At 44.6% G+C, this 12,888-nt stretch overlaps 1 protein-coding gene across 8 annotated transcripts in view; it reads right to left on the reverse strand.

Moving 5' to 3' along the window:
* Positions 1–12,888, reverse strand: part of MKNK1 (MAPK interacting serine/threonine kinase 1) — a 43,867-nt gene that overhangs the window by 21,869 nt on the left and 9,110 nt on the right. For 5 of the 8 annotated variants that reach the window (XM_071220913.1, XM_024571121.3, XM_045204223.2 and 2 more), the window contains exons 3-6: positions 6,040–6,209; positions 5,668–5,774; positions 3,413–3,514; positions 549–646 (exon numbers count right to left, since the gene is read on the reverse strand). In XM_071220913.1, the coding sequence (XP_071077014.1) occupies positions 549–646; positions 3,413–3,514; positions 5,668–5,774; positions 6,040–6,083 (351 nt within the window). In that variant the 5' untranslated portion in view covers positions 6,084–6,209. Of the gene's footprint in view, positions 1–548; positions 647–3,412; positions 3,515–5,667; positions 5,775–6,039; positions 6,210–6,950; positions 7,086–12,888 lie in introns of all 8 variants that reach the window. The other 3 variants (XM_071220912.1, XM_071220914.1, XM_071220915.1) reach the window with 3 other exon arrangements.

Below are 12,888 nucleotides of genomic sequence, written 5' to 3' on the forward strand. Positions count from 1 at the left end.
AAAATCTTTCTACTAATACCAGTTTATTTTTATTTTCGTTTTCATAACTAATCCATGAGACCGGAAGGGCAGGCATGATTATCTTCATTTTAGAGATCTGGGAACTGAGGTTCAAGGAGGTTCAATGACGTTCCCAAAGTCAAATAGCGGCTCGTCAAAACACAAATTCAGGTGGATCATCTAATTCCAAATCTGTCCATCTACTCCCTGAAGCTAACTTCATTTGCCAGTTTAATAAGAAGCAGCTTACTCTGAGCTAGGTACTGCTCTAAAGCACTTTACACATATTACCTTATTTCATCCTCACAGCAGTACTATATAGGTTCTATAATTACATGTATTTTACAGATGAGGAAACTGATGGACAGAGAGGTTAAGTAACTTGCCTAATGTTACACAGCAAGTTGAAAAATCAACCTTTGAATCCAGCAGATATAGCTTTGGAACCCTGATTCTTACTGAGCCACCATATTGGGGAATATAACATTTATTTGGTTTAGCAAGGGCTATTAGTAAAGTAAAGCCTGGCATTCCGATGAGATACTCACTTTGACAGCATACTCTTTGCCATTCTGCAGGCTCACAGCACCTTGAACTTTGGCATAGGCTCCTTCTCCAAGCAATTCAGAGGTCAGCTTGTACGTATCTGGAGATGAAATGGATGAGAGGAATAACAAGATGAGTTACCCTGTGCAAGTTAAGATGGGAAGAAGAGCTTCTGTCACTCAGCTTCCTTGGTCTGACAACGAGGCAGACGACGGCTCCACAGCACAGTGACGAGGACGACCATGAGCTGTCCCACTGTCTCGGGACTCAGTTTCTCAACAACTAGGCCACATTGAAGGCATCCTGTTCCCCATTTTAGAAATGAGGTCAGTGAAAGGGTTTCAATTTGGCACACCTACTTCCTGAGCACCTACTATGTGTCAGATAGCATATTAGACTCATAATGGGAACAGAAGGAGGAATAAAATATAGTGCCTGCCCTTTGAGGGTCACAGTCCAATGGGGAAGACAGATGTGTACACAAGTGACCCCAGAGTAAACCAGACAGTGGGAAATACTATCACAGAGAGACAAGACACAGTAAAAAGGGGCCAGGGAAGGGAAAGGTTAAATGTACCTGTTCAGGGAATCTGGGGGATCCCTGTAAGAGGGGTGCGATTTGAATGGACACCGTGCATCAATTTACTCGTTTGCTGAGCACCTATGTGCCCAGCTCAGTGCTGGCATGGCTGACATAAAGGGGAATAAAGCACTGTTTTATTTTATACCACACATGAAGAAACTCATTGGATGTTTTTGAGAAGTTTCCAGAAGCCACCCACAGGAAGCAGGAGACAAACATAAATGTAAACGGATGCCTCGAGGTTTTTAGGGTGCTGAGTCAGAGTGGTTCTAACAGAGCAATAGGCCTGGGTCGAAAGAACTTTCAGGTGACCTGTGCAAGCTCACAAATAGCACAAGATCACCGAGCCCCTTCGAAAGGCAGCCACAGCTCCCCCATGGCCTCTGCTGAGCTGACCTCCTTCTCCTGTGGCCTCCATTCTTCAGCTTTCCCCCCCTGAGGCAGCCTAGCACTTAAACCCACAGACTGAGCAGAATACTTCTTAACCATGAAATTAGATTTTATCACTCTGAGTCATGACAAGCCCTATAATTGCACAAACCACCCTTGAATAACAGGAAATACTCTTATGTTCATTGAAAGAGCAAGACCTGTTGATTTGGAAGCTATTTTAAAAACCTCGGGACTTTTGTCCATACCTTCTGTCCTTACCCCTCCACCCCATCCACATACACATCTACTGTGTGAGTTAAAGACAAACAAGCAGACAAAACCCCACACTAAGTACATTCTTGGCTTCATCACGGGTTGGTCTCGGCAGCTGTTTGAGAATACACGCTGCTGTATTCCTACGTTCATTGCAGCATTATTCACAATAGCCACGATGTGGAAGCAGCCCAAGTGCCCATCAGTAGATAAGGGGATAAAAAAGCTGTGGTACATTTACACAGCGGAATACTACTCAGCTGTAAAAAAGAAGGAAACCTTACCTTTTGCAACAGCATGGATGGACCTGGAGAGGATTATGCTAAGTGAAATCAGCCAGTCAGAGAAAGGCAAATATCATATCATTTCACTAATATGTGGAATCTTGTGAACAAAATAAAAAAACAAAATAGAAACAGACTCATAGACACAGAAAACAGAATAACAGCTATCAGAGGGGAGAGGGTTAGGGGGCTGAGTTAAAAAGGTGAAGAGATTAAGCAAAAAAAAAAACCCCTCACAGACACAAACAACAGTGCGGTGATTGTCAGAGGGAATGGGGGGGTGGATGTAGAAGAGGGTAAAAGGGAACTAAATGGTAACAGAAAGAGATTTCACTTTGGATGTGAACACACAATACAGCATACAGATTACATACTATAGAATTGTACAGTTGAAACCTATACAATTTTATTAACCAATGTCACCCAAATAAATTCAATAAAAATTTTTAAAAAAAGAAACAGAAGAATACATATTTTTGTTTGTAAGTATTTTAAATAACATGCTTCACTCACAATGGGCACTCTAGCATTAGCCGTTTACACACGGCAGAATGGGTTGGTGGTTGGAAGTACAATATTCCTGACGCATAAAAAGGGCTTGTGACTAGAACTGCTCTACAAAACAATCAATTCATTAGTGTATCTGCAGTATTGGAAAGAGGGACCTTGAGGGGAAGCTCTTTCACGTTTCACAAAAGAAACAAAATGCATGAAGGGGCAGGTCACTCCTAGGAGTGCGACTGATCCTTTCAGTCCTTGGCGGAAGTGTCCAATGACCCACTTCACCCCATCACATGCCCAGTGATAACAGGACCAGCGCTGCGCCTGGCGCCTCACACCGTCGGGCTTGAAATGTTTGATGACCAACACTGTGTCCCCTGAACACAGCGTTCACTCTTAAAATGAGCCAAACTCATACAGCACAAGTAGCTGCAATCTCTTGAGTCAAGTTCTCTGCCTACAGAAGACTGCAGTTTCATTTGCTGCCCTGGCCCTCTCTTGCTCTCACACGCTTGTTCTATGTCTCGGTGGCCCTTCCAGGAATAGCTGAAGGAAAGGTCACATCTGATAGGGGCTGGAACACACCAGACCATCTCACTCCGTGTACAGATTGGTCTTTCTGTCCCTTGACCATTCAGAGAGGCCTGCGCATCACCCAGGGGCTCTTCCCATCTCTGCTCTGTCACTCCTTTGTGCAGACGCTTGCATCCCCACCTTTCATCCCTATCACACGCACAACCATGAGCTGGCTCTACGATGACACAGATCCTGTGATCTGGACCCATGGGCTTTAGGATGCTCCTCCCACGACTGGAGAGCCACAGGCCTGATCTAAGAGAGTAGTGGCACCAACCTTCAAATTTTCCAGGCAAAAATTCCGCGGCCCGGGCCTTCCGTTTCTTCTTCTTCCTCGTGTCACCTTCTGCGATGGGAAGGGGCTCACTGCTGCCCATCTCTGGGAGAAAAGAGGAGATGGAAGGGAGATATCACCGTACTGATCAAGCTGTAAGTTTACCCAGAAGGAAAGAAAAGGGGTGGGGGGGGTACCCAGGAGCTTTACACTGATGGCTTTTAAACATCTGTGAGGACTGTTGATTTGTTTTGACCCAGGGGGCAAAACAAAAGGCAAAAGCATCATAGGAGATCATTAACTGTGGAAAGAAACTCAGACAGGCTAGATTAAAAAAGGATAGCAGAAGCCTGCTTTAACCAAGCTCATTAGCACATGGATTTAGATCTGCCACCAATCAAACTATTGTCCCCAAACAGAACAATGAATCCATAAGCAGAATCCCACCAGTTAACATCCTTCAGCTTCAGCACGAGAAAGACAGGAAGGAGGGTGAGGTTGGGTAGGGGTCCATGCAAGTGAAATCATGGTTAGTGACATTCCTGTGAGGATGGGCACAGGGATTCAAAGGCCTTCAGTGGAGACTGCCTCCGTGAAGGTATAATAGAGCAGGGGATGGGTCTGCGGGTTAGATGACGTCCTGTCTAAGGGCACAGCCAGTGCCTATGGAGCCACAGCATACTCTTCCCTCCTGTTCCTTATTTGAGAGGATGCAGGTAGGGTGTGTTCAGAAGTCTGCAGTTCATAGGTCTGTACCAGGCTTCTGGATGAGGTTGCAATTCATTGCAAAAGCATTATTTTCTCTCACTGGCAAGCCCCTGGTACCCCTTGTTAAAGGGAAGATTTGGGAGGCAGATATTCGAACACTGGCCAGGGTGGGAAGGAAAAAGTAGGGACAGAAAGAATAAGCAGGAGACTGAGAAGGGGAAAGAGAAAAGGAGGAATAATGAGCCAGTACCCAATCACTGTACTGTTTCTAAGACACTCGAGTAGGGCCTTCCCCTGGTAAAGATAAATTACTTATAGAACATGTCATGCCCCTGATCCAGAGTGGAGCCTTAATACTCTTTGCCTGCAGTTAGAAATAATAAGATTTCTCTGAAGTTTCTGGGTCTAAATCCCCACCAGGGTGATTAAACCTTTACATCCTTCTAAAATAGAGGCACTGAAGTGCTGATGGGGCATGCAGTGTGAAAGACTTGTAGACCAACCTTCCATAAACACAGGCTCTGGGTTGTTGGATTTTTTTTTTCCGTGAGATTTTGAAATGGAAGCTGGCTCTTTGCCCACTGAGGGAAAAGGCCTACTCTCTTCTCAGAGGACCCCAGCTGAACACGATCAGAGAAATGGCAAGTGTGCTCAGGAAGATTGATTAGAGTCGATGCGCGGCTTCTATGCTGTTCTCGGGAGCAAGTACGTGGCAGCCATTAAGAGAAAGCACACAGAATGACGGCCCCTTTCAACACCACAATCCAGAAAGCATGGTTAGGCAGCCAAGTGTCTGACAGCTCAATTTGGGCACATTCTTCCTTCCCTTTTTAGGATCTAATGACAGCAGATTTTCAATTATACTTTACAGAACAGATAAACACACGGATAAAAGGAATCCACAGAGAATCTCAAATATTACTCTAGCCAACAGCTTCAAGCACAAGATATATCTTGTGCAACACGCTATGAATTTAAAAAATTAAAATGACATATCAGCACCCCAATACCCACCTCCCTCTCCGAGGTATATTAAAAAGCTGCTCAGCATAGTGAGAAATGCTACAGTAATAAAACACAAGGTCACTCATTTTCGAGAGCTCAGGGAGGGGGCACCGACCATTTGGACAGCAGGCTGAGAAGGAGGGACATTGTCCCTCTGGCTCTGCTTCTGCCTGCAGTCCAGTGTCAGCCCCTGTCCCCATCTATTTTCTCGCCAGCACTGCAAGCCAAGTGTAGCGTGGACAGATTTTGGATTCACTTCTCTTTCTCCATCCCCTGCCCACACTCTGATGGAAGGTCTAAGGACAAGCAAAACAGCCACCAGGCAGGCAGTGCAGGAGCAGCAAGAGGGTTGGCGGCTTTATAATTCACAGGGGATGCTCAGACATACTTACAACCCTAGCTAGAAAACCCTGTTAGCCGCAATTTATACTCGGTTTTTAGCACAGTAGGGCCGAGGGAGCCCCTTGTGGAAGCAGCGTACCTCTGGGCGCTGCTGCACACTCAGTATTCGATTTTATGGTTTCACGCACAAAAAGATAGAGTACCTGGTCTATTCTGCATGGATTTCACTGGAAGAGGGTACGCCAGAAGGGACAAACGGTTAAGACTTTCCTTGGAAACAGAACTTGTTGAAGGAGAGTTGTTTTTGAAACTAGGAAGAAAAAAATGCAGGAAGACAGTGAAGTGAAAAAACATGCCTAACTTCCCTGTTTACACTGAGGGAGGGGGAAGGGAGAGGTGTCATAATCTTACCAAGGGGTTGATAGGTTCCTCTCTAGAGCCTGTCCACACGCTCTGTTTTATCACAGACAATCCACTTGCAGGGACTGTGGGGCCTTAATTTATTATGCATGCAATCATTCAATAAAAGAGTCTTTAAGGGCAAGTTTCCATAATCAAGCGGGTCTTCGGCTCACCTCTTTCCCTTGGCGTAAGAAGTCTTCTCAGCCATTAAAACCATCTCAAAGTCTCCTTCCCTCTGACTGAGTTAAGAGTTGTGCAAACACTGGTAGGCACCATGCCAATAGATGCTATTACTGCACAGGACTAGAAGTCAGTGTTCCATCCTCTGCTCCCAAACACCCTGCTGGAAACTGAATCAGAGCACTGATTTTATTTGGCCTCGAGATCTCCCCAATGTTCCTAAACGCCAGGACTGTCACCTGTTCTTCCGTGTATCTCCTATCAGTCACATAAATCAGCCATCAGAAAACATGCACTGGAGTGAAAATGGCATAAAATGATGCACGTACTAGGTGTTAGGTACAGTGCACGTCACCCAGGCCCTTTAAGCACTGAGTGCACATACTGAAAGAAATTTGGGCACATCTTTGCCCTGGAGACTGAGTAAAGCTATTCAGTTTCATGAATTCCGTGATAAATTTCCTCTCAGAAAGAACACTGTGACCGGAACGGTTTCTAACTTTCTAGGAAGAAGCCTGGTCCATGCTATAGGGTTGGGCAATGTGTCTGTTGTTTCAGAGAAGGAAGTGGGCACTTCTTTTCTGCTTTCAGACTGAATCTAGCTGGTGTGGAGGCTCCCAGCACTTCCACTGCCTCCTCCCCTTGCCTTTGTCTTGGGCAGGGCTCTGGGGTCACTGCTTGCATACTGGTGGAGGTGGAGCTGGAAAAGAAGCACACTGCTGGGAAGGCACATGGGCTTGGTGCCAGGAGACCAAACAGAGTCCTGGTACAGACAGTACCAGACAGAGTGCCGAGACCAAATTATTTTGCCTCTTAGAGGTCTCCGTTTTCTCATCTACAGAGGGATCTGAAAATACTACTGGCCTTTTCCAGCAACCCTGTGAGGACTCAGTGATATACTTACTATAAATGCGCTTCAAAAAACGTATGTATGCATACACAACGGATAAGAAAAACTGTATAGAAATACACAGCTCTGCTTGGGTAGCTCAGCTGGTTAGAGCATCGTCCCAATACGCCAACGCCGTGGGTTTGATCCCTGGTCAGGGCATATACAAGAATCAACCAATGAATCCATAAATAGGTGGAACAACAGGTCAATGTTTCTCTCTCTCTCTCTCTCTCAAAATCAATCAACCAATAAAAAATGTTTAGTTAAAAAAATACACAAATATATTAATACTACTCTAATTTGAAAGAGTGCCTACTATGTGCCAGGCATTTATAGACATTATCTCTAATTCTTACAATGATCCTAAAAGGTAAATATTTCACCATATTTCAAGTGAGTAAACCAAGGCTCAGAAGCTGAATTATCAACCAAATGCCAAACACCTAGTTAGTGGTTTACCTGGGATTCAAACTCCATGCTGCCCTTCCAAGGCCAGGCTGTTTCTAATCTGTAGCAGTTTTTTCCCTGCATGCTGGGGTGATTTTTATTTTCTTCCTTATATTTTTCAGTATCCTCCAAATTGTACAATAAACTGTATTACTTTTTACACTATTATTGTCACATTTTATTTTTCAATAAAATACATGATAATTTTTCTCCAATGCACACTGGAATTTAGAATCTGATTATACATTTTTAAAAATCATATCTAGATTGAAATTCAACATTTGGTGAAAAAAATGTTTCAGGAATATTGGTGCCTTGAAGATATTTTTTATAATCCTGAAAAACAACATACTCTATTTTAATTTTTGCCTTTTTAAATGCTATTTTTAAAAAGGGAAAATGTAAAAACAAAAAAATGCATTGAACATTCAAGTCTGAGAGACACGGGTTTAAATCCTGGCTCTCTGCATGAGCCCTGGCGAGTTGCTGAGCTTCGCTGAGTATCCGCGTCCTTCATATACAAAATGAGGTCACAGTAGGGCCTGGGCTGCTTATATCATAAGGTTGTTGTACAAAAAAGAACCTAGAAGTGAAAGCACTCCTGAATTATTCATTATACACATACTGTATTTACTGAACACCTAACTGTCCAGTACTAGACAGTGAGGATACAAGAGAAGACATTTATGTCCTTACGGAACTTAAATACACTGACATGTAAAACAATTTCTTTTTTTTTTTTTTTTAAAGACTTTATTTATTTATTTTTAGAGAGAGGGGAAGAGAGGAAGAAAGAGAGGGAGAGAAACATCAATGTGTGGTTGCCTCTCATATGCCCCCCTACTGGGGACCTAGCCCACAACCCGGGCATGTGCCCCGACTGGGAATCGAACCGGCGACCCTTTGGTTCGCAGGCCAGCACTCAATCCACTGAGCCACACCAGCCAGGGCATGTAAAACAATTTCAATACAGTGGGACAAGCACTGTGACAGGGGAGTACCAGGTGCTGTGGAGCAGGAGCGAGGCAGCTAACTCAGTCTGGTAACTACAGGAAGGGACAGCTAAGCGGGCACCTGAAGGATGAGTGGGAGCTGGCCAAGGCGGAGGCTGGGGAGAGGCAGAGGAAGAGCACGGGCCAAGGCCTGAAGGAGAGGCAGAATGGCCGGTTAGTGCCACCGCACTTGTTCAGGCTCGCTGGAGCAGAGCCTATGTGAGGGAGTGATGGCAAATCAGCCGAAGGGGTAAGCAGAGGCGGAGCATATGCAGTCTCACCATCATAGTTCGATCAGCATCCATCGTAATAAATGTTTCTAGTCCTAAGCCTAAGTTGACCTTGTTTTCTCCATTGAAATAAGAGTAGGAATGTATGTTCTCCTTTCTTGTAAAATCTGTTAGTCAATAAGCATTAGGTATACTGTTAGTGTAGCAGCTGTTAGAGACACAGGTCCAACAACCCACCTGCTCTTGCATGGGGAGAGGGCCCAGAGAGCTCACAGAGCAGATGAGGAGTCTCACCCAGCAGGACGACAAAGGCAACAGATATTCACAACACGCAGGTACTGATCTCCCCTCCCAGCTAACTCCAAAGCCCATCCTCTGAAAGAACTGTGCCATTTCTCCAGGAAGTCTTATGAGCCACAGTGCTCCAAAGCCACCAGATCTGTTCTCCGTGTTTTGGTAGAGCCCACAGAGAACTAACCAGCTCCCACATCAGTGTGTGCTGTCAGATGGTCACTGTCCCACTAAGAATGGACTTTGTGGGCTAACGGTTCGGCTATCTCAGCTCACGTCCCTCTTCCAACCATTCTAGAGTTCTTTTCCAGGTCTATGATTCACTCCTCTTCCCACTCTCTAAGACTTCTTTCCCTCAGTCACAAGAGCTTTCTAGAGAAGCAATAGCAGGTAAGAGCAAGCTAATGAGTACAGTAATCAATTCAGCTCTTTTCTCATTCGTCACCTGGCTGAAGACCCCCAAACAAATGGAAACTGAGAAGATGAAAGAAACAGAGGCAACGAAAGGAAGGGGGATGGACACTCTTAAGGAACAGACCCAGACTAAGAAACGTGAGGCAGAGGAGGAGGTCTCCGGAGGGGCCTGAGAGACGGAGCCCAGAACAATTACTTTCCTGAAGCCGTGTAATAGCAGTCAAAGTAAACACTACTACTACAAGCAGTCACGGTATGCACACGCTTATATGGCGCTTACCATACGCCAGGCAATGTTCTGAGCACTTTACAAACACCACATTTTACATATACTGACTTACCTAATCTTCTCAACTCTATGAGGTAAGTATCGTTATTTTCACATTTTACAGATGAAGAAACTGAGGGGCAAAGGGATTAAGTAATTTGCTCACGGTCACATTGCTAGTGAGTGGCAGAGCTAGGATCTAAATCTAGATAGTCTGGCTCAGAACTCAAACTTTAAACTATTACACTGCATTTAAACATTAATGCTGAAAGCAGGAGGGGGTAGCCAGTCAGAGCTAGTCAGACGTCAACGAGAATGCTTTCGTCTAGAAACCTGAGCACAGAGATTCCTACTGATGTGTGTGAACGAGATATTGATCCTCTCGTCAGGCTGAACAATATCATCTTCCATGTGTGCTATGATGTCAAAAAGGTCGGTCAGCTCTGCTCTAGCTTACAGAAATGCAAGGGCATCATACTGCTTTATTATTAATCTGACATCTGACTATATTAATCTGACATCTGATTTATCAAAAGTTTCTTCTTGCTCCAAGATAGCTTTGTATTTTGTGTTTTGGAATATAATGTAGGAGAGCTACGAACCGGTCCAACCGCATTATTTCATGGCAGTTCTTGTATCAGGTACAAGGTTACATTCTTTTTCTGCCAGACCTATTAGTTGGCTGATTTGGTTTCTGATGATGTCATTACTACGTAGGGGACAAGGTCAAGGAAAGGGTACGCTCAAACAGAAGCTAGTTAAATCTAAGGCACGATGGATGAGAGGAGCCACCTGTGCATCAGCTCAATCAAAGGACTGTAAGTGTGGTTTCAGGGGCTAAGGCATTTCACGGGTTTGCCCAGGAGCCCTGTGTGTAGTAAGGCTGGGCAGCATCATGCAGATCGCAGTGTCTCACTCAGCCACAGTAAAAGAAACCTGAGGCCTGCTAAGGTGCCAGCAGGGCGGTGATTCACAACAGGCCTCAAACAGAGCGGGGGTAGTAAGATTCTCAGAGGCAAAAGGTCTAGATTAAGGCCCATCTTCTTCCCCTGCTCTGATTCTGGGATCACAAGCAGCCTTTAGAGCTGTCACTGCATCTCCTGGTGGGAGGAATGACAAGAGAAAGGGCGAGAGGGGCAAAGAAAGTATGTGTTTAAAAAATAGCAAGCAGGAAAACAGAATTACCGTACGGTTTAGCTATCCCACTTCTGGGTATTCATCCGGAGAAAACGAAAACGCTAACTTGAATAGGTATGTGCACCCCCATGTTCAATGCAATATTTAGATTAGTTACAATAACCAAGATATGGAAACAACCTAAATGTCCATCAATCAATGCATGAATAAAAAAATGTAATATGTATGAGTGTATGTGTGTGTGTGTACACACACACACAATGGAACATCATTCAGCTATAAAAAGAATAAAACCTTGCCATCTGTGACAACATGGATGGACCTTGAGGGCATGATACTAAGTGAAACAGGGCAGAGAAAGACAAATATGGTACAATCTCACTTATATGTGGAATCAAAAACAAAACCAAAACCAAAATCATAACTAAGCCCATAGGCACAGAGAACAGATTGGTGGTTGTCAGAGGTGGGGAGCTGGGGGGAGGGATGAAATAGGTGGAGGGAATCGCAAGGTACAAAGGTGTAGCTACAAACTAAGTCAGTCATGGGATGCCATGCGCAGCCCGGAGACCGAAGTTAATAGGACTATACTGTGCGTCTGAAACTTGCTAAGAGAGTAGATCTCAAAAGTGCTCATCACAAGAAAAAAATAATTCTGTGACTATGTGTGGTGACAGATGTTAGTTAGACTTATTGTGACCATTTCACAGTATGTACAAATACTGAATCATTGTGTTGTACACCTGAAATTAATGTATGTTGACTTTACCTCAATTAAAAAAAAATGACAAGCAGTAGTAAAGGACAGTGTAAAAGGCTGAGAAAGGCAGGCTGCTGTCTGAACACCCACGCCTGTGGCCTACAGGGCCCCCAACACCTGGTGCCTATCTGCTTTCCAACCGCACTAATGGTCAGTAATTCTTTCGAGTAAAAATGAAAACACTGGGTAGCTCAGCTTGCAGTTCAAGCATCCCACACGTGCTTCTCCTCGCGATCACTTGCTGTGGGGGCAGCGGAAGTGCTTTCTGAGCATTCCCATTCTGTCACACGAACTATTAAAAAGATGTATACTCAAGGGTTGAGATTCAATAAAATTAATAATTTTACTGAATCTTGAGCATAATCAAGGACATTCGTAAGTGAAATGGCATTAAAAAAAACCCTGAGTGAGTAGCAGGGAAGAACGCAATGACTGCTAGCATAGTTCGGAGCCACTGACTTACGCTCAGGCACCAGCAGTGCTGCCTGTGGTTGCTCTGTAACAACAGACAACATCTTGGGACTATTATGAAAATAGTTCTGACCGTGTAGATACTCGGAAAGGGCTTCTAGGGCCTCCCCGCCTTGCACAGCACACTTGTGAACCACTGTTCCTCACAACACGGAGGGACTGTGTACAACTGGATGGTGCTTTAGGGCCATCGAACTGGCTGTGATGTACGGAAAAAACTGGAGGCTGGAGAGGGACTGGAGGGTGGAGTGAGGCTGCTGCAACAACTCGGAGGAAGGTAAGAAAGGCCTACAACTAAGGCAGGGATAGAAAAGAAGAGAAGGAAGCAGAACTGGTCTTGCCAAACGACTGGAGATGGAATCAGAGCCTACTTCCCTCTGTGTCTGCTCTCTATCCCCACTGCCTAGTGTGGAGCCAGGCACAGAGGAGGACCTCCATATATGCTTATTAACCAAAGTCACATAACCCCAAGAGCAGTAGGACCATCAAGGAAAGGGAGAATTCAGGAAGGGAAGCTTGTTGGGGATGGGGAGCCATGGAAGACAGTGAGCCACTGGGAAGCTTCAGGTGAAGGGCGACACAGCAGCAAAGCATGAAAACTCACAAATCGGGCTAAGAGCATTCTCACCCAGCCCTCGTCGGACCCCATCTACAAGTGAGGCATTATTCCTTACCTGCCAGGCATGGTAAAACCTCAGGTTAGAGCGTGATACAGAACACTTCAAAATGTCATCGTATATATCACATATAAGTTTAAAAAAATACCTGAAAAGATACATCTCAAGCCATTTTAACAATGGTTTCTTTGGGAGAATGAAATTGGGTGGGGCAGAATTTTACTTTTTAGACTTCTGTTTTATTTCATTTTGTTTTGCTACAATACAGTTGTTTTATAATTAAAAGTAAATAAGTATGTTTTACTTACGGCATGGTTTTCCTT

Source organism: Desmodus rotundus, chromosome 3, assembly GCF_022682495.2.
Source record: "Desmodus rotundus isolate HL8 chromosome 3, HLdesRot8A.1, whole genome shotgun sequence".
NCBI lineage: Eukaryota > Metazoa > Chordata > Mammalia > Chiroptera > Phyllostomidae > Desmodus > Desmodus rotundus.